General features: G+C 45.3%; 1 protein-coding gene and 1 long non-coding RNA gene across 4 annotated transcripts in view; one reads left to right on the top strand and one right to left on the bottom strand.

Moving 5' to 3' along the window:
- The window catches only part of MEFV (MEFV innate immunity regulator, pyrin), a 20760-nt gene extending 8233 nt beyond the window's left edge, over nucleotides 1–12527 (top strand). The window contains exons 3-9 of one of the 3 annotated variants that reach the window (XM_082362096.1): nucleotides 1664–2043; nucleotides 2478–2573; nucleotides 5639–5869; nucleotides 6285–6307; nucleotides 7953–8068; nucleotides 8245–8277; nucleotides 8813–12527. In XM_082362096.1, the coding sequence (XP_082218222.1) occupies nucleotides 1664–2043; nucleotides 2478–2573; nucleotides 5639–5869; nucleotides 6285–6307; nucleotides 7953–8068; nucleotides 8245–8277; nucleotides 8813–8871 (938 nt within the window). In that variant the 3' untranslated portion in view covers nucleotides 8872–12527. Of the gene's footprint in view, nucleotides 1–1663; nucleotides 2044–2477; nucleotides 2574–5638; nucleotides 5870–6284; nucleotides 6308–7952; nucleotides 8069–8244 lie in introns of all 3 variants that reach the window. The other 2 variants (XM_082362097.1, XM_082362095.1) reach the window with 2 other exon arrangements.
- Nucleotides 209–18681, bottom strand: LOC309614198. Its single transcript, XR_014236067.1, has 2 exons — nucleotides 18551–18681; nucleotides 209–498 (listed from the first exon to the last, which is right to left on the bottom strand). It is a non-coding gene; the product is annotated as an uncharacterized lncRNA (long non-coding RNA).

Genomic DNA, 18681 nt, shown 5'->3' with positions numbered 1-18681 from the left:
CTGAGAAAGACTGGGTACAAATATCACCTTCTCACAATACCTCATGGCAGTATGTCATGGGACTGCGATTCTGCTATTCGCCTCTCTCTGAGCAGGGAGGGAGCTGTTGGCTAAAGTCCTAGGTCTCTTTTACTAAAGAGGCAGAAATTAGGATGGTGATGGGTTGTGAATGACAGAAACGCCAAAATAACATAACTGAAACAAGATAGACATGTGTTCCTCTTTCACATAAATGACACACAGGTGGTCCAGGACAAATGTGGTACCCCATGGTCAGGAACCCAAGCTCCTGCTGCTTTTCTGCTCTACGGAGTTTGCTCTCAAGGTTGTGGTCTCAGATGGTGGCATCCTCATTCCAGGCAGCAGGATGGAGGGACAAAGGAGAATAGTATCACTTAGGGAAGGTTTTCGGAAGTTTCTAGATGCCGCTCGTCATGCCTCCATTTACTTCCTCTTGGCCAGAATGTACAGGCACGTCGTGGGTTTGGTTCCAGACCACTGCAATAAAGCGAATATTGCAGTAAAGCAAGTCACATGAATTTTCTGGTTTCCCGGTGCATATGTTTATACTATACTATCATCTATATTGTGTGCAAAAGCATTAAAAAAAGTACCTACCTTAACTTAAATATACTTTATTGCAAAAAAAAAAAAACTTTATTGCTAAAAAATGTTCACCATCATCTGACAACACAGGGTTGCCACAAACCTTCATTTTGTAAAAAATGAAGTCTGTGAAGGGCAATAAAGTGAAGTGCAATGAAGTGAGGTGTGTCTGGAGTCACATGACCACATCTAACTGCAAGGGAGGCTAAGAAATGTAGTTTTTTGGGGGGAGGGGGCGGGGAACAGCCATATGGACAGCAATCAATGCTATCACAAGGGAAGGAGGGGAAAACGGTCACTGGGGAGCTCGCAGTCTCACTTGCAGATGTGATATGAATTCCTGGGACCCTGCGAGAGGAGGTGGCAGGAGGGGACTCGTGGATTGAGTACGTTTCTATTCCTCCTGTATCTCCTGTCATTTCTGCTTTATGAATCTGTGCTATGGTCTTGGGGCAGAGCTGGTCACAGCTGTAGGTCATCACGGTGGGCTATACCCTTCAGTCTTGTAAAGTCCCCTTCTTTACTTTCACTTCATGCTTCCTGAATCTGGATGTGAGCAGTGGCCCATTCATTCCTTCATTCAACACGCACTTCCCAAATGCTCACCACATGCCAGGGATTCTGCTAGGGGCTGGGGGTCTGGCCATGAGCGAGTCATCATCCCTTGGGAGCTCTACGCAAGTTATGAGCAGTCTAGGTGGTGGTTAAGTGGCAAACACCAGTCAGAATGTCTTACTATCTTTATATCACCTGTATCAGTGTACGTGCAGGAGGAAGGCATAGAATTTGTAGCAAAAGGCCTTTCTTTAGGATAAATGCCCAAGAATTCCAATCCTCAGGACTGATATGAGATCTAGCCCTTAGCCCTCAGTCCCAGTGGCTCCTTTGCTACCTCGCTGGAAGGAAGTCGGGGGAGGACAAGCTAGGGAGAGGCCTCAGTCTAACCGAGAATGTACGTATCCCAGGCACGGACTCTCGCTAAGCTGTGATTTGCAGCATTCCTTGGTAACATCTTGGGTTTGTCACTCATGAGATTTTTCCACTGCTATGTCCCCAGGGAGGCCGCAGGACAAGGCTGTGTGTCCCCTTTGCCGTGTCCAGGAAGGAGACCCAGTTGGTGGCAGCTGCGTGCATGTTTCCTGCAGCTGCTCCGTTGCTTCTAGGGATCCTGAGGCCTCACGCGGCCACTCATCCAGCTGCCCTCGGTGCCAGGACTTGCTCCCGGGGGAGAGCCATGGAAGCCTCGAGTGGCAGGAGGGCCTGCAGATGGCCAGCCTGAGCCCCAAGTCCCTGCCACAGTGTGAGCGTCACATGAAGCAGGTCCAGCTGCTCTTCTGCGAGGACCACGGGGAACCCATCTGCCTCATCTGCGGGCTGAGTCAGGAGCACCGAGGCCACCGGGTTCGCCCCATCGAGGAGGCCGCCCTGGAATACAAGGTAGGGCTTCCTGCTTTGGGGTCCTTCTCTGCTGGGCACTTGAACACATCGGGGCTTGCTTCATTTCCCCCAAAACCCTGGGAGTTGGTGCATTGGCCAGCATCTTTGGGCTGTAAATGGCAAACACAATACAAAGCAAGCCAGCAAAGAGGGATTTACTGGTTCATGTAGCTCAGAGGTCTATGGGAATCTAGCTTCAGGTATGGCTGAATCCAGGTGCTCACAAGAGGTCATTAGAAATCTTTCTCACTGCCTCTTGGTTCTGCTTCCTTTGGTGTGATGGATTCATTCTTCCTCTTTCCTGGGTACCTCTCCCTGTGCTCTTGGCTGCCTCACCCTCAGCTTTATTGCCTGAAGCAAGTTTTCCCATCTAGAGTTGGCACCAAAATGGCAGGAGCCAAGTTCAAGCTTTGACAAGTGCTCTTTTTTTCCAGGAACAAATTCAGAAGCAGCTGGGGCATCTGAAGGAGTTGAGAAAATCTGGAGAGGAGCAGAGATCTCAGGGGGATAAGAAGACAGCAAACTCCCTGGTAAGGCTAGGGTGGTCTGTCGCCAGTCTTTGCCTGGATTCACCCCTGCAGAAGGAGGGAGGGAACCGAGAGTGAGCAGGGGTCCCTGAGGTCCTGTACTGGTTCACAGGGAAGCAGAGCCGATCACATAGTTAGAATCACCTGCTCTTGGGGGGCAGGGAATAACAGGTGTCAAAGGATGAGCTTGTCCCAAGGGAAACCACCTCCAGCAAGAAGTGGCATCTCCCAGGACCCTGTCATGCTTTCTTAGACTCACCACAAAATGGTTTAGAGAAACGAATGCCAGTGGCTGTAGCTGAGGAATGGGATTGAGGAAAGGGGAGGAGAGACTTTTCAACTTTAAATACTCCTCTGTATTGCTTTTATAATTGTTGTTGTGGTCTATTGTACTTTTTTTTTCTTTACAAAAACCATGTTGATTTTTAAAATTCAAATGCTTAAAGTAGACATTTTCTTTAAAACTGTGGTTTTGCAACGCCACAGATTTCAATAAGTACAACTTAGTGGCCTTCCTGTTAAGCTGTTGTCCAGACTCGGATGCGTTAAGTTGCTCCTGTTTTCCCTGCATGCGAAGGAGCCTACCCACAGAGCCTTGATTTGTCTGGTGCATTTCTGTTGGTTGGATCCTGTCTCCCACTCTGAGTTCCAAACTTCTTCAGGGACCCACCACACTGCAGTGGGAAACAGGCAAAGACAACAAAGGGCAGAATGGGAGGAGGGTGGCATTGGTCCAGGGGTCTGACTTTTGGGAAACTCTTGAGTTGTAGTAAAATGAAAACCCTTTCCTATAATCCCAGGTGGCTTGGAACTTGTGGATGGAGCAGAGGTCAGGGGTGCCCCCCCAAGGAGGGTGAGGCAGGAGCCTGGGCTGCTCAGGGAAACCCAGGGAGACAAGAGGGTCCAGCCTTCCCTTAAGATACAGTGTCACGGGCTCTGTGGAAAGGAGATGCTGTTTTCAGGCCTTTGCCTTCTACTCCTCCTTTTTTCAATAATTAAAAGAAAAAATTTTAATCATAGGGAAGGGGTAGGGAAAGCTCTTCTTTATAGCAGAAAGCCAGATAAAACAAGTATAGAAGAATAATTGAATTAGAAAATTTCCACTATACAATTGACACCGACAGGGATCAGCAACAGATACTAAAATTTTTAGAGAAAATCGTTAAAGAACGGGATATTTACACACTCTCAAAGTACCACTCCCCAAATTACTTAGGAATTATAAAGGAAATAATATATATTTACAGTAGCGATATCTGGTAGACGCTTCCTTAACCAAGCATCAATCCTAGTATGACTATAATGGTGACGGCAAACTGGACAGTCTTTGCCTCCCAGTGGGGTATGCTAGAAAGAGCATGGCATTAGGTCTATGGTATTCTTGCCCCAAATGTTTCTCCTGAATTTAATCATGAGCAAAATTATAGAATTTTAGAATATAGGCCATTGAATGAGACAACTGACCTGTCCTCTTAAAAAAAAGTCCACGTTACTGCCATCAACAACAACAAGAAGTGTTCCAGACTCCATGTTTAGGAACATCACATTGGAAACTTGAAACTGGCCACGGTGGGAATATCAACACCACAGAAATGGCAAATGCCACAGCCCAGCCTTGATTGATTGTTTTGTTGATGGTCTAGACTTAGAAAGTGTTGGAGAAAGTGTGACTCGTGCAGACCAGATGCACAGGTGCATGTCTGTGGTGCTGCATTCTAAAGACTGAGAGAACACTCTTCCGCACCGGAAACCCAGGACGTGATTCAGCAGGGTTGCTGATGTCACAGAGGAAGGAGTGAGGTTCCACACACATCGAGTTTATAGACTCACTCCTTAATTACAAGAAAATACCAAGCAACATCAGAACCACTCTCGAATGTCGACTAAGGGACTACGGTGGGCGGGGGAACAGGAGCCGGGCAAACATCCACGAAGCATCCTGTGAGGCCCTGGGCTCTCTGGAATTTACACCAGAGTTCTATCCACTAGTATTTTTTGTTAATTGTGTATCAGTTTAGCTAATAAATGAATGTGCCCATATTAAAAACAACAACGACAAAAGGTGAAGAAACTTTTTTGGTTCAAAAGAACTAAAGACTTAATCCTGTCCTTTTGAGCCAAAAATGAGATTTCTTCTGTCCAGTCCTAGTAGATCTGAAGGGCCCTCTCCCCCCTTGGAGGAAGGAAAGATGCCCTAGAGCCACTTCACATGTCCATAGAAGCTTTTTAGTGATGATGAGAAAGAGGACGGCAGAAGAGGTCATGGTTGGCCAGTGTGCAAGAGTATTGGAAGTCAAGTTCACTTGCGTTCAAATAGATGGACTGACCCACCCCTTTCAGGGCAGTCTGAGACTGTCGGGGAGTGGAGAGAACTCTCCCTCCTGGAGACTTTGTGGTCCTGACCTTGTCTGTTTATGACTCCAGACATATGCAATCCTCACGCTGCCTTTCAAGGAAGGAAGAAGGTGACACCAGTTATCTTAGTGTTCTGGGGCTGCCCTAACAAAGTACCATAAACTGGGCGGCTTAAACCACAGAAATGTATGCCTCCCACAGTTCTGGAGGCAAGGTGTTGGCAGAGCTGCTTCCTTCTGAGGGCCGTGAGGGAAGGCTGCTCCAAGGCCTCTCTCCTTAGCTTTTAGGTGTCTCCTTCCCCCTGTGTCTCTTTACATGGCATTCTCCATGTGTGTGTATCTGTGTCCAAATTTCCCCACTCCAGTGGCCCACTCCACTCCAGCACGACCTCATCTTAACTAATTGCATCCTCAATGACCCTATTTCCAAATAAGATCATACACTCAGGTACTGGGGTTAGGACTTATAACACATACATTTTGGAGGGGACACAATTCAATCTATTTTACCAGGTTTTAGGGCATTTTCCAAAAGCCAACCTGTTCTGGAAGGTTCCAGCCCATTTTGCCTCCTACTCTGGAATTCAGGCCTCCAAGAGGCTGAGAAAGCCTGCTCTTACCCACCTCCAGGAGGTGGGCTTCTGCGGGTTCCCTGGGCACACACGTCTACCTCACTGCATAGGCCCCTACACCTCCCTGACTTCTGTTCCCCAGAAACAAGCTGAAACCCAGAAGCAGAGAATCCAGTACCAGTTGGAGCAGTTATGCCAGTTTTTAGAGCAGCAAGAGCAGCTCTTTGTGGCCTGTCTGGAGGAGCTGGGCCAGACCATTGGCCAAGTCAGGGAGACATATGGCACCCGGGTGACAAGGGACATCGCCCTTCTCGACAAGCTGATTGGGGAGCTGGAGGCCAAGCAGTGCCAGCCGGAATGGGAGCTTATGAAGGTAAGTGTGGCTGGGTCTGGCCTTCCCCCATCCACTGTGCACAGTAGGGTGACATGGGCTCCCAGCACTGCCATCAGCTCTGCCCAAGCCAGTGGGTAAGGCCCTTAGGGCCGGGGGTGGGATTTGGTCTTGGTGACCCACAATGCCCAGGCCCCTTCAATGAATTCTCAGGAGCCCAGGATGGCCCAGTATCTAGGGGATCCCGTGACATCTCCCAGAAGAGATCAGCAGAGTTTGGGTACAGTTATGTGCAGGCCCCAGCAGGGGTGCCACCTCAGCAGATTAGAATTAGAACTGGGGAGAGGTGCCCCATTTTTGCTGACACTGTGGGGCTGGGAGCCCAGGAGGAGAGGCCAGGAGTCAGCACAGCCCCTATGAGACTGGTAATAGAGAACTTCCCTCTTTTCTCTCCTAGGACATCGGAGTCACCCTGCACAGGTACCAAGAGGTCCCCTGATGATCCCTTGGGTGTCCTGCAGGAAGCATTTGGGGAGGCAGACCTAGGAGGGAGATGATCCCAACCCGGGGCCTGTGGCTCCTCCCTGGGTCCTCCCCTCTCCTGCAGCTTCCGAAGGTGAAGGCCTTTCTGGACTTGTGTAGCAAGAATGGGAGCACAGTCAGGAGGGGGAGCATGGGGTCAAAGACTGGACCAAATGAACATGGCCTGTTGTGTGGTGGTGGCTTCATAAGAACCTCCCCCTAACAGACTGTGTCCCATGCAATTCGCCTTATGAAAACTGTTCCTGCAGGAGTGCTTGTGGCCACAGAGAGGGAAGCACTTTCCAGGAGTGGATCTGCTAAGCCCAGTAGGCAGGGGAAGGGAGGGAAGAGGAGGGGAGGGAAGGGGAGGGGAAGGGAGGGGAAGAGGCTGGACCTTCCAATCGCCTGGGGGAGCTTTACAAAATCCTGACATCCAGGTCCCGGCAGACAAATTAAACCTGAATCTTCAGGAGTACAACCCAGGCATCAATTTTTTAAAGTATTTTTTTGGTGGTAAAATATACATAACAAAATTTACCATTTTAACCATTTAAAAATGTACAGTTCAGTGGCTTTAAGTACATTCGCATTGTTGTGCAACCATCACCATGATCCATCCCCAGAATTTTCTCATCTTCCCAAATGGAAACTCCCTACCATTAAACAACTCCCCAATCTCCCCTCCCCCAACCCTTGGCAACCACCATTCTACTCTCCGTCTATATGAATCTGACTACTCTAACTACATCATATAAGTGGAATCATACAATATTTGTGTTTTTGTGTCTGACCTACCTCACTTAGCATAATGTCTTCAAGGTTCATTCATGTTGTAGAATGTGCCAGAATTCCATTCCTTTTTAAGGCTGAATAATATTCCATCATGTGTATATACATTTTGTTTATCTATTCATCCATCAGTGGATACTAGGTTGCTTCTACCTTTTGGCTACTGTGAATGATGCTGCTATGAATATCGGCATACCTATATTTGTTTGAGTCCTGCTTTCACTTCTTTTGGGTATATCCCCAGAAGTGGAATTGCTGTATCATACAGTAATTCTATGTTCAGGTTTTTGAGGAACTAGAGTACTATCTCCCATGATGTCTACACCATTTTACATTCCCACCAGCAATGCTCAAGGGTTCCAATTTCTCCATATCCTTGCTAACACTTGTTATTTTTTATTTTTTTTAAATAGTAGCCATCCTAATGGCTGTGAAGTGGTATCTCATTGTGTTTATTTTTCTCGCTTAATATCATTTTTATTTCAATAGAAAGAAAAAGACTCAGGGAAGTGTAATTAATTTGACATAGGTAATTCTGGGCTGAGCATTTCAACATCAGTACCACTTTATGGCCATTATCAAAACTCACTGTGATTTTGATATCAGTGGTTTTTAAAACTCCCCCAGGTGATGCCAATCCATGGCCAGAGTTGAGGACCAGTGTTTAGAACTTGAAGCCCAGGGAGAACTTTCTTTGCGAAGCCAAGGCTGGACTGGGTGTGCCCTGTGGAGGCTGCACCTCCCTTCCAGCTCATGAGACCTTGGGCTACCCCCATGCTCCAGTCCTCTTTGGCCAACGATCTTTTGTCTCTAGGGCCAAGAAGGTGACTGTCCCTGAGCTGTGGGCCACCCCTCCAGAGGTGAAAGAAAAGATCCACCTGCTCTACCAGAAATCACAGTTTGTGGAGAAGCGCATGAGGCACTTCTTGGGTAGGTGGGCTTGTGGGAAGATGGGAGGCGCCTGCTCACCTCCTCCCTGAGAGCCACGTAGCCTGGAGCCCCCTGGTGTCCCTTCTCCATCCCCCATGGCCTTTCTGACTCTGCCTTCAGCCCCTCCCAGATCTGTCCCTATCCGGGAAACTAACTCAAACTCCTTCTCCTTTTAGAAACCCTGCGTTCAGAAATGGAAATGTTCAACGGTGAGTCCGGTGGTGGTAGTATGTGTTGGCCAGGGATTACGGCAATTTCCCCTTGTGCTGTTGATTTCTGGGAATTATTTAGAAAAGAGAAAACACCTGTAACAAAGGTGGGAGAAAAGTCATGACAAGTCCTCACAGGCTCTGTGCCAGGGTCGTTGGCTGTCAACTCACCAGAGCACAGAGTATCCAAGGCAGGCCTGTGTACCAGAGAGGAATGGGGTTATATCCAAGCAGAGGAAGCCATGTCCTGAGCAGGGGGAGGGAGTCACTGTCTTTCCTTGTTGTGGGGACCAGGGTAGATTTAGCCCTCTGAATGGGAATGCTCAGGATTTTTCCCATCTCCTTTTCTCTGTAGTTCCAGAACTGACTGGTGGTCAGGCACCCTGAGGCAAGTAGACTTGGCCTGCTGGGTCCCTGTGCTGTCCCCCGGTGCATTCCAGAAGAACGACCCTGTCCACGTTTCTTGGATGTGGGGAGAACCCTGTGGGGATGTTGCCCATGGACCTCAAGCTAGGAATTCTAATTCTCTCTGCAGTTAATGTGATTCTGGAAGCAGAAGCTGCCCACCCCAACCTCATCTTTCATCTTCTCTGATGACTTGAAGAGTGTGAGACTTGGAAAAAAAGTGGGACCGTCTACCTGCTAGTCCAGAAAGATTCTATAGCTGAATCATTGCCCTGGGCTCTCTGAGTTTGCTCTCTAGCTGCCATTACTGAGAAGTGAAGGTGGGAGACAAGACAGGGTGGGTCCTGGGTGTCTGCAAGGCAGCCACGAGCAGCAAGGAGAATATGGCTCTCTCACCGGAGAATGGTTATTGGGTAGAAATGATGATGAAGTAAAATGAGTGCCAGGCGTCCAGCTTTCCCTCCACCCGGATGAGGGAGCCCCCCAGGCATGTGGGCATCTTCCTGAACTACAAGACTGGGGACATTTCCTTTTACACTGTGACAGCCAAATCCCACATCTCAACATCCACTGGCTTCTTTTCCTCTGGGCCCCTTCAACCTATCTTCAGCCCCAGGACACATGATGGAGAGAACATGGATCCTCTGAATATCCATCCAGTGGGTGGCCAGGGGCCTCACTGAATATCCAACACTTTGCATCTTTCTTCAGGCTCCTGCCCTGTATCTTGAATCCATACATTCAACAGTCATTATTGAACACCTACTGGGTTCCAGCTGCTGTGGGGAATATAATCAATAAGAGAATAGGCCCTGTGCTCAAGGAGCTTATGGAACAGAAGCAGAAGTAAGCTGGGTAAACAAATATTGGTAAACCAAGGGTAAAGAGAACACATGTATTGATGACATGCCATGGATTTCAGAGAAGGAAGCACACAGCTGTTGCTTAATAAATCCTTGTATGAATTAGCACACTAAGATGCTCCTGAGACAGAGAGCCCACCCTCGTTTTCCCTCAGGACTCCATGGCAAGGATGTGTTCCCTCATTCTATCCTCCCTTTTTTTTTTTTTATAAATAAAATTATTTATGAATAATAACATCATAGAGCTTACAAAAATGATCATTAACCATAACTTTTTAATTTTACAAATGAGAGTTTTGAGGCCTGGAATTAATGCATTTTGTTCATTTACTTATTTTTCTACCAGTGTTTGGGGACTGATTTTGGGCTAAAAGCAGCACCAGCTGCTGAGGTTACAGAGAGAGCAAGATAAAATTTCTGCCTTTTAGTGAAAACCTTAACTGTAGTAAGGATCTGAACAGTAAATGTATAAGCCCAGAGCAACATAGGTACTAAAATATAAATATATATTGGAACAATATGTGAGCATATTACAAGTAGTAACTGAATAGAGGATTCTGAGAGAATTTCACAGAGTATTTTAAGTGAGTCTTAATGACTAAGAATTATTTTGAAAAGGAGTGGTGAAAAGGCTTTTTAAGTGAAGAATGGCATATTAAGTGTCACAATATGAAGCAGCATGAGATTTACAGTTTAAAGCGCTTGATGGGTTTTTGATGGTATGTCAGTGTGGTATGAGAATGGAAACTCAAGACTCATATTGTCAAGAGCCTTATGCACTATGCATAGGAATTTGGACTTCATTGTGCTGTCGGGGAGAGCTAGTGAAGTGTTTCAGGGAGGCCAAATAGAGGTTAAGTGGCTTGTTATCATTCACAGGAAGTAGAGTTAAAGTCATGATTGAAATCCAATGTTCTTGTTCTTATTAACAAGTAGACTATAATAAGAGTATAATATATAATAATAATATTTATTATACATTTACTGTGTGTTTAGTTCCATGTTTTTATTTTAGTTAATCACCATAAAGCTATGGAATAGAGAAGAATTCTGCCTAGAATGACTTGCTGATTATAAGTAGGAAAAAATACTTTTGAGCCACTACGCTTTGATATTTGACCAAACCCTGTATATGTCTGCAGTTTCTATTTGCCTGAGAACTGGAAGAGTGAGTAAAAACAGCTATACCTTTATCACTTCAGGAAACTGAGAGATTATTTTGTGAATCTGTAATAAAACCCATTAAACTATCAAGACTTCTCAGCTAGATTAGAGTAGGTGGTAAGGGAAAAAAAATCGTTTATGGACAGAAAAAGACCTTGAAAAAAATCACATGAATGCCTTCAATAAGTCATTACATAGACCAAAACCATGCCGATGTCAGTCCATATCATGCTGGAGCCACCATAGAGCATCAGAGTTTAGGGTACAGGGAAGCAGGAAGAGAATGTCGGCCTACAGGGCAACAGTGAAAGATTTTAGTATCCACCGAGGAGACGGGATGAACCATTTTGAGACTCTGCCAGGGGTAGGAGGGCTTTTATAGGGTGAGATTAAGACGACTTTCCTTGTATTGTTTTCTCTAGTGGGTGTCTAAACTACTATTAATAAGATCCATAGTTTTGGTTATATTCTCCAAGGTTGCAGTGGAAATCAGAAAACTATAAGACAGTTGAGTTTGGCTAACTGAAAATTACCAATTATACTCAGAAAAGAGGAGAGGAAGCAGTATGAGACCATTAGTTAAATGCTACAAATATGACTTCCTGTAGTTGAGCATTTCTATCTCATTTATTGTTAAAAATGTCTTTTGAAGTCTCAAGATGAAAAATCACTTAGAAGCAGAAATCATTTTTAGGGCTTCCCTGGTGGCGCAGTGGTTGAAAACCTGCCTGCCAATGCAGGGGACACGGGTTGAAGCCCTGGTCCGGGAAGATCCCACTTGCCGCGGAGCAACTAAGCCCGTGCGCCACAACTACTGAGCCTGCGCTCTAGAGCCCGCAAGCCACAACTACTGAAGCCCATGCGCCTAGAGCCCGTGCTCCGCAACAAGAGAAGCCACCGCGATGAGAAGCCCATGCACCGCAAAGAAGAGTAGCCCCCGCTCACCACAACTAGAGAAAAGCCCGCACGCATCAACGAAGGCCCGACACAGCCAAAAATAAATAAATAAATAATTTTTTTAAAAAAAACTTTAAAAAAGAAATCATTTTTAACAGAGTCAATGATTAAGCCTGCGGGTACTAACAAAGCCTTTTATTACAAAGAGTCTGGTATATAAGATGGTATCCTCTGTAGTATATTTTTTCTATAGATCTAAAGGACTAATCATTTCAGCAAAGGCTGGAACTCTAAAGCACTAGAATTTGTTTTGATCATATATTGCATTACTGTTAAATGCCCAGGCAATAAAAGTTATCCATTCTGTCTTCCTGGAATATTAAATTGATGGAAGAACTGAATTTTCGTAGAATGTTCATCTGTTTGATGTTACACTGTCAGGTGTGTGCATTTAAAAGTGACCTTCTGGGGCTTCCCTGGTGGCGCAGTGGCTAAGAATCCCCCTGCCAACGCAGGGGACACGGGTTCGAGCCCTGGTCCGGGAAGATCCCACATGCCGTGGAGCAACTAAGCCCGTGCGCCACAACTACTGAGCCTGCGCTCTAGAGCCCACGAGCCACAACTACGGAAGCCCACATGCCTAGAGCCCATGCTCTGCAACAAGAGAAGCCACCACAATGAGAAGCCCGTGCACCGCAATGAAGAGTAGCCCCCGCTCGCCACAACTAGAGAAAGCCTGTGCGCAGCAACGAAGACCCACCGCAGCCAAAATAAATAAATAAATTAAATAAATAATTTTTTAAAAAAAAGTGACCTTCTGTGCACTCACACTATGGATACTGCCCAGTAATATTCTGTTTGCTTAGAGGGAAGAAGGATGACACCTCTATATGCTCCTAGTTTTGTTTATTTTTTAAACTTTTTTAAAAAAAATACATTTATTTATTTATTTATTTATGGCTGCATTGGGTCTTCGTTGCTGCACACAGGCTTTCTCTAGTTGTGGCAAGTGGGGGCTACTGTTCGTTGTGGTGCACGGGCTTCTCATTGCGGTGGCTTCTTTTGTTGCGGAGCATGGGCTCTAGGCGCATGGGCTTCAGTAGTTGTGGCATGCAGGCTCAGTAGTTGTGGCTCGTGGGCCCTAGAGTGCAGGCTCAGTAGTTATGGTGCACGGGCTTAGTTGCTTCATGGCATGTGGAGTCTTCCCGGACCAGGGCTGGAACCCGTGTCCCCTGCATTGGTAGGCGGATTCTTAACCACTGCACCACCAGGGAAGTCCCTATATGCTCCTAGTTTTTCTCCAGGTTTCTCCTGATTTTGTGGAACTGGGGGTTAGTGCACTGGGTTAACCCAATTCCGGTCTTTCAACATTTTCCTGTTGGCAGGCTATAATCAGAGTCAACCTGCCTGCATCTCCAAAAACTGCTCTGATTATCCTCACCTCCCAAAGGAACAGAAACAAGACACTTTAGGGTTTTGAGGATTTTATACAATTCACCTATCAAGTTTCTATCGATAGAGCTACTACCTAGCTAGTGAGCTAGTCTTTGAGGAGCTGCCTTGTTAGAACTTCAGGGATATTATACTAATGGCTAAGACAAATCACTTGGAAAAATATCCTTAACACATCACTTTATGGCCAGACTAAATATCTGTCCTATGAATAGTCAGAAGGAGATAAGACAGTGGAGAGAGGAAGATTAGAGAAAGAATGAGAGATGAAGCAAAGGGAGACAGAGAGGAAGTTTAAATCAAGTTGATTTATGGGATATCCTCCCTGTCTTGAGGACTTAGGAAGCCTTAGGAAAAAACAAGCAGACTGGATTATTATAAATCACTTTTGTACCTGTATTAATGAACTGTGGTTCTTAGAATTATTGGCTGGGCCCCATAAATAAATCCATTAGAAAATGTAGTTGTAACTGCATTTGTTGTCACTCAGTTGATTACTGTGAGATCCCACTTCCCTACAGGAGACCAAGAAAGAGATGGGGCTGCTGTCATGGAAAAACATTTGACACACATCCTAAGTGTCAGATTATTCTGTAATGAGCTATATCTGCAAATCTGTGGGCCTGTGGAATATTAGGTGTTTTAGTTCACAGATGTCCCTCTATCATCCTCCATTTAAAGAGACATAAAGAGAGGGGGGAGGGAGAGGGATGGACTAGGAGTTTGGGGTTAGCAGATGCAAACTATTACATTTAGAATGGATAAACAACAAGGTCCTACTGTATAGCACAGGGAACTATATCCAATCTCCTGGGATAAACCATAATGGAAAAGAATATTTAAAAAAGAATATATATGTGTATAACTGAGTCACACTGCTGTACAGCAGAAATTAGCACAACAGTGTAAATCAACTATCCTTCAATTTAAAAAAATTGCCACACACACACACAAACAATAAAGAGACATAGAGAGGGATGTAAGAGAAGAGGAGGATTGGGAATTCCCTAGCAGTCCAGTGGTTAGGGCTCCATGCTTCCACTGCAGGGGGCATGAGTTTGATCCCTGGTTGGGGAACTAAGATCCAGCATGCCACATGGCACGGCCAAGAAAAAAAAAAGGAAAGAAAAAAGGAGGATCAAATGAAGATTGAACCCCAAACTCCTCCTACCCCAACTTCTCTTCCCATCTTCACACTACAGCCTAGATTGGACTTAGGTTCTCCATGGTTGTTGATCAGAGCACAAAACACATGCTTCGCTTTCTTCATGGAGCTTTGTTCTACATGCATAATCCACATGCTGGCACAGCTCACGTTCCCTATTTGTTTAGCCGTTCCCTACGGTTGGCCATTTGTTGTTGCCAATTCTCCCTTGCTATCGTTCCAGAAACAGCTTGGTGTATATATATATATATATATTTTATTTTTTGGTGTACATTTTTTGCCACCTCCTCCCCATACACATATTTTTTCTCCTGTTATTCCTAAAATTGTTCCAGAATGTGAGCTAATTGATAACACTTGCAGTAGTTGGCCATACAATATTTTGGAAAGAATGTTTCACGCCCAAAGCAATGTTTGCCGTTTAAAATTTTTGCTGATATAATAGAGATGTAATGAGGTTTTACCTGTGTTTTAATTTATTTAATTACCTGCTGAGGCTATGAATTTTTCCATGTGTATTTCTACTTTTTTGCTTCATTCTGTCAACACACATATTTGATAAACAACTATAATAGTAATAGAAAAGAGTTTTATTCAAGCCAAACTGAGGACTACAGCCTGGAAGATACAGATTTAAGAAGCACCTGAATTGTGTTCCATCAGACTACAAAATGGGGGAGGCTCGTACAGGCAAAAACCGCAAAGCTACATATGTTGTTTGTCAAGAACTACAATTGAGGACTTCCCTGGTGGCGCAGTGGTTAAGAATCTGCCTGCCAATGCAGGGGACATGGGTTCGAGCCCTGCTCCGGGAAGATCCCACATGCTGTGGAGCAACTAAGCCCGTGCGCCACAACTACTGAGCCTGCGCTCTACAGCCCGTGTACCACAACTACTGAAGCTCGCGTGCCTAGAGCCCACACTCTACAACAAGAGAAGCCACCACAATGAGAAGCCCGCGCACTGCAACGAAGAGTAGCCCTGCTCGCCACAACTAGAGAAAGCCCACATGCAGCAACAAAGACTCAATGCAGCCAAAAATTAAAAAAATTTTAAAAAAAAGAACTACAATTGAAGCTGGCAAGAAGTAAGAGTGCTTTTTAAGTATGGACTGGTTGGGGTCCAAAATAGTTGCAAAGTTACAAGGGGAAACGTTGGACCATTAGGTTGCAGCTGGCAGCTACAGCAGATACTGTTTTGAAAATGGCTTGTGGTATCCTTGAGTTTGATACAGTTCAGAAAATTCAGGGTCTCAATGATGCAGGCACATGTCTGAAACTACATCTCAATTGCCACCCGGCTCTATTTTTCTTTTAATATTTATTTTTTAATTTATTTTGGCTGCACTGGATCTTTACTTGCAGCATGCAGGCTTCTTAGTTGCAGCATGCATGCAGGATTTAGTTCCCCAAACAGGGATCAAACCCAGCCCCCTTGCATTGGGAGGGTGGAGTCTTACCCACTGGACCACCAGACAAGTCCCACCTGGCTCTATTTTGGATACCTGAACCACAGTTTTATATCTTGTCAGAACAAAGAAGAAACATCAAACATGACAGAGGTACATTCCTTCAAGGTTTCAAAAGGGACAGATCAGCATGCACACAGCTAGTTAGCATGACCTTGGTGTCTGGGTAGAGAACTTCATCTTCAAAGGAGTACCAGCATTGGCATCATGGGGGCAGGGAAGGGGGGGCATTTATCCCTATCTTCAAAGTGGACATTCTAGACAATCTAGTAACTGTATTCCTTTTTCTTTTTTCAAATGGTTAAAGCAGATGTATAATGTATGTTTGACAGGCCATAAGACAGGCCTGTTCTAGTTAGTATAAAGGTCAAGCCAAATCACGTATAAGCCAGAATGACTTCCCTATACTTCAACATGTGAAAATTGCTTCCATCAAGTCTATAAAAATGGTACAGGTCCTTTAACTACTTGCCATGTGGACTCTAGATTTTGAACTTAGTTGTCTGTAGTACTTCTTCATAGATATTTTACATACTAAACACTTGTATTTGTAGGACGTAATTTTCCCTGTCTGGTGGTCTTTTTTAATTGAGATATAATTCTCATAGCATAAAATTCACCCTTTTAAATACACAACTAAGTGGTTTTTAGTATATCCACCATGTGTACAAACATCACCACTAATTCCAGAACATTTTTATCACCCCCAAAACAAACCCTGCACCGCTCAGCATTCACTTGCTATTCCCGTCTGCCCCCGGCCCCTGGCAACCACTAACCTTTTTCTCTCTATGGATTTGCCTATTCTGGACATTTCACATAAGAATCACACAAAGTCTTGTGTCACCGGGTTCTTTGGCTTAGCACAATGTTTCAAAGTTCATCCATGTTGCAGCATGTATCACTGCTTTGTTCCTTTTTTACTGCTAACTAATAACCCATTATATGGATATACTATATCTTGTTAATCTGTTCAATACACAGGTTGTTTCTACTTTTCAGCTATTATGAATAATGCTGCTATTCAGGTACAAGTTTTCACTTCTCTTGGGTTTATACCTAGGAATGGAATTGTTGGATCCTATAGTAATTCTATGTTAACATTTTGAAAGACTGCCAAACTGTTTCCAAAGTGGCTAAGCATCTTTTCATTCTTTCTTTTCTTTCCTTCCTTCCCTTCCTTTTCTCCCTTCCTCCCTTTCTCTCTCTTTCTTTCTTTCTGCCGCACTGCATGAAGGGGCATGCAGGATCTTAGTTCCCCAACCAGGGATGGAACCCATGCCCACTGCAGTGGAAGCACAGACTCCTAACGACTGAAACACCAGGGAATTCCCACTAAGCATCTTTTCAAATGTTAATGATCATTTAGTTTTCCTCCTGTTCGGAATGACTTCATAGCTTTTGCCTTAGTCTTTGGTCAGTTAGCAGGAGCTCTTTGTATGATGGGAATGCCTTAGTCTTTATCTGGTTTATCTTCTACAATTATGTCCCAGTCTACTGCTTGATTTTATTAATATTGTTTTCTAAAGTTTTTTTTTAAATACAGTCACACAAGCTTATATTTTACTTTAAGGCACCTCAGTTTCCTATTTTGCCTCAATATTAAACTTAACCTTCTTTTAAGTGTTCTTTCATTGGCTATTAAATTCCATCTTTTTGTACGTAGTGTAAAGACAAGAGCCTTTTTTCCCAGAAGAATAGACAATTTCTGCTAGCACCAAGTTAAATGCTATCCTTGCATACAGGTCCACATATATTCAGATCAATTTTGGCTATACTGTTCTATTTATTCACGCATAGTTCAAACTACACTGCTTTGATTATAAAGGTTTTTTTCCGTAATTTTGATGTCTGGAAAGACAGGTATTCGTTTTGGTTTTTTTTTAAGTTTTGTTGCCACAGTTTTTTCTTTCTTACTTACTTACTTATTTATTTATTGCTGTGTTGGGTCTTCGTTGCTGCGCAAGAGCTTTCTCTAGCTGTGCTGAGCAGGGGCTACGCTTCATTGCGGTGTGTGGGCTTCTCATTACGCTGTCTTCTCTTGTTGAGGAGCACGGGCTCTACGCACGAGGACTTCAGTAGTTGTGGCTCAGGGGCTCTAGAGCGCAGGCTCAGTAGCTGTGGCGCACGGGCTTAGGTGCTCCGCCGCATGTGGGATCTTCCCGGACCAGGGCTCAAATTCGTGTCCCCTGCATTAGCAGGTGGACTCTTAACCACTGCGCCACCAGGGAAGCCCCTGCCACACACTCTCTTTATAACATGTTTTAGATCACAGCTGAGTGAGTCACCTATAGTTACCGTTAAGAAACAGAACTCATATTTTCACTTTACTCATCCTGCCTGAGGCTGGCGTTTACATAGAAGAATAAGGCAATCCCTGCTCTTGTGTGGCCCCAATTCCTGATCACTGCCTCACTGGAGAATGAACCGAGTATGGGAACAATGCAGAAAGAAAAGACGAATTGAGGACGGTAACGGAGATGGACAGCTAGAATTCCTGAGAAAATAAGATGGCCGGTCCAGACCGCTGTGTAGAGGTTGGCCAAGACGGGAGGGGAGCTTCGCCCAGCTCTGACCGAAGGGCCGCCCCTGCCGAAAGGGACGGCTGTAACAGGACCCTAGAGCCGACAGAAACCACGACCTACCACCACCTCGCCGCCACCGCAGTTTCTTGATAGACCCCAGCGGCTTGGTCGGAAACTGCGTCGGCCTCTCACAGACCTTCCGGTCCGTAGACGGCCCACTTCCGGTCGAGCCCCGGCCCTGCTCCGCCCCAACCGCGGCGCCTGGCGATCTCCCATTGGCTGTTTGGCACCGAACTACATTTCCCAGCATCCCTTGTAGCTAAAGCGTCCGTACCTGGAGTGGTGCCAACCTGTCTTGGAGGGTTTGAGTCAGCCTTCTGCTTTCCATCTCCCACGTGCAGCCGCAGAGAGAGTGGCTGCTGCCAACCTGGCCTCCCTGCGTCCCTGAGAGCTCCGCCGGCCGGC

This window comes from Balaenoptera borealis (assembly GCF_965194805.1).
Source record: "Balaenoptera borealis genome assembly, chromosome: 16".
NCBI lineage: Eukaryota > Metazoa > Chordata > Mammalia > Artiodactyla > Balaenopteridae > Balaenoptera > Balaenoptera borealis.
Note: the sequence above shows the minus strand (reverse complement) of the source record. Positions and strands in the feature narration are given on the sequence as shown.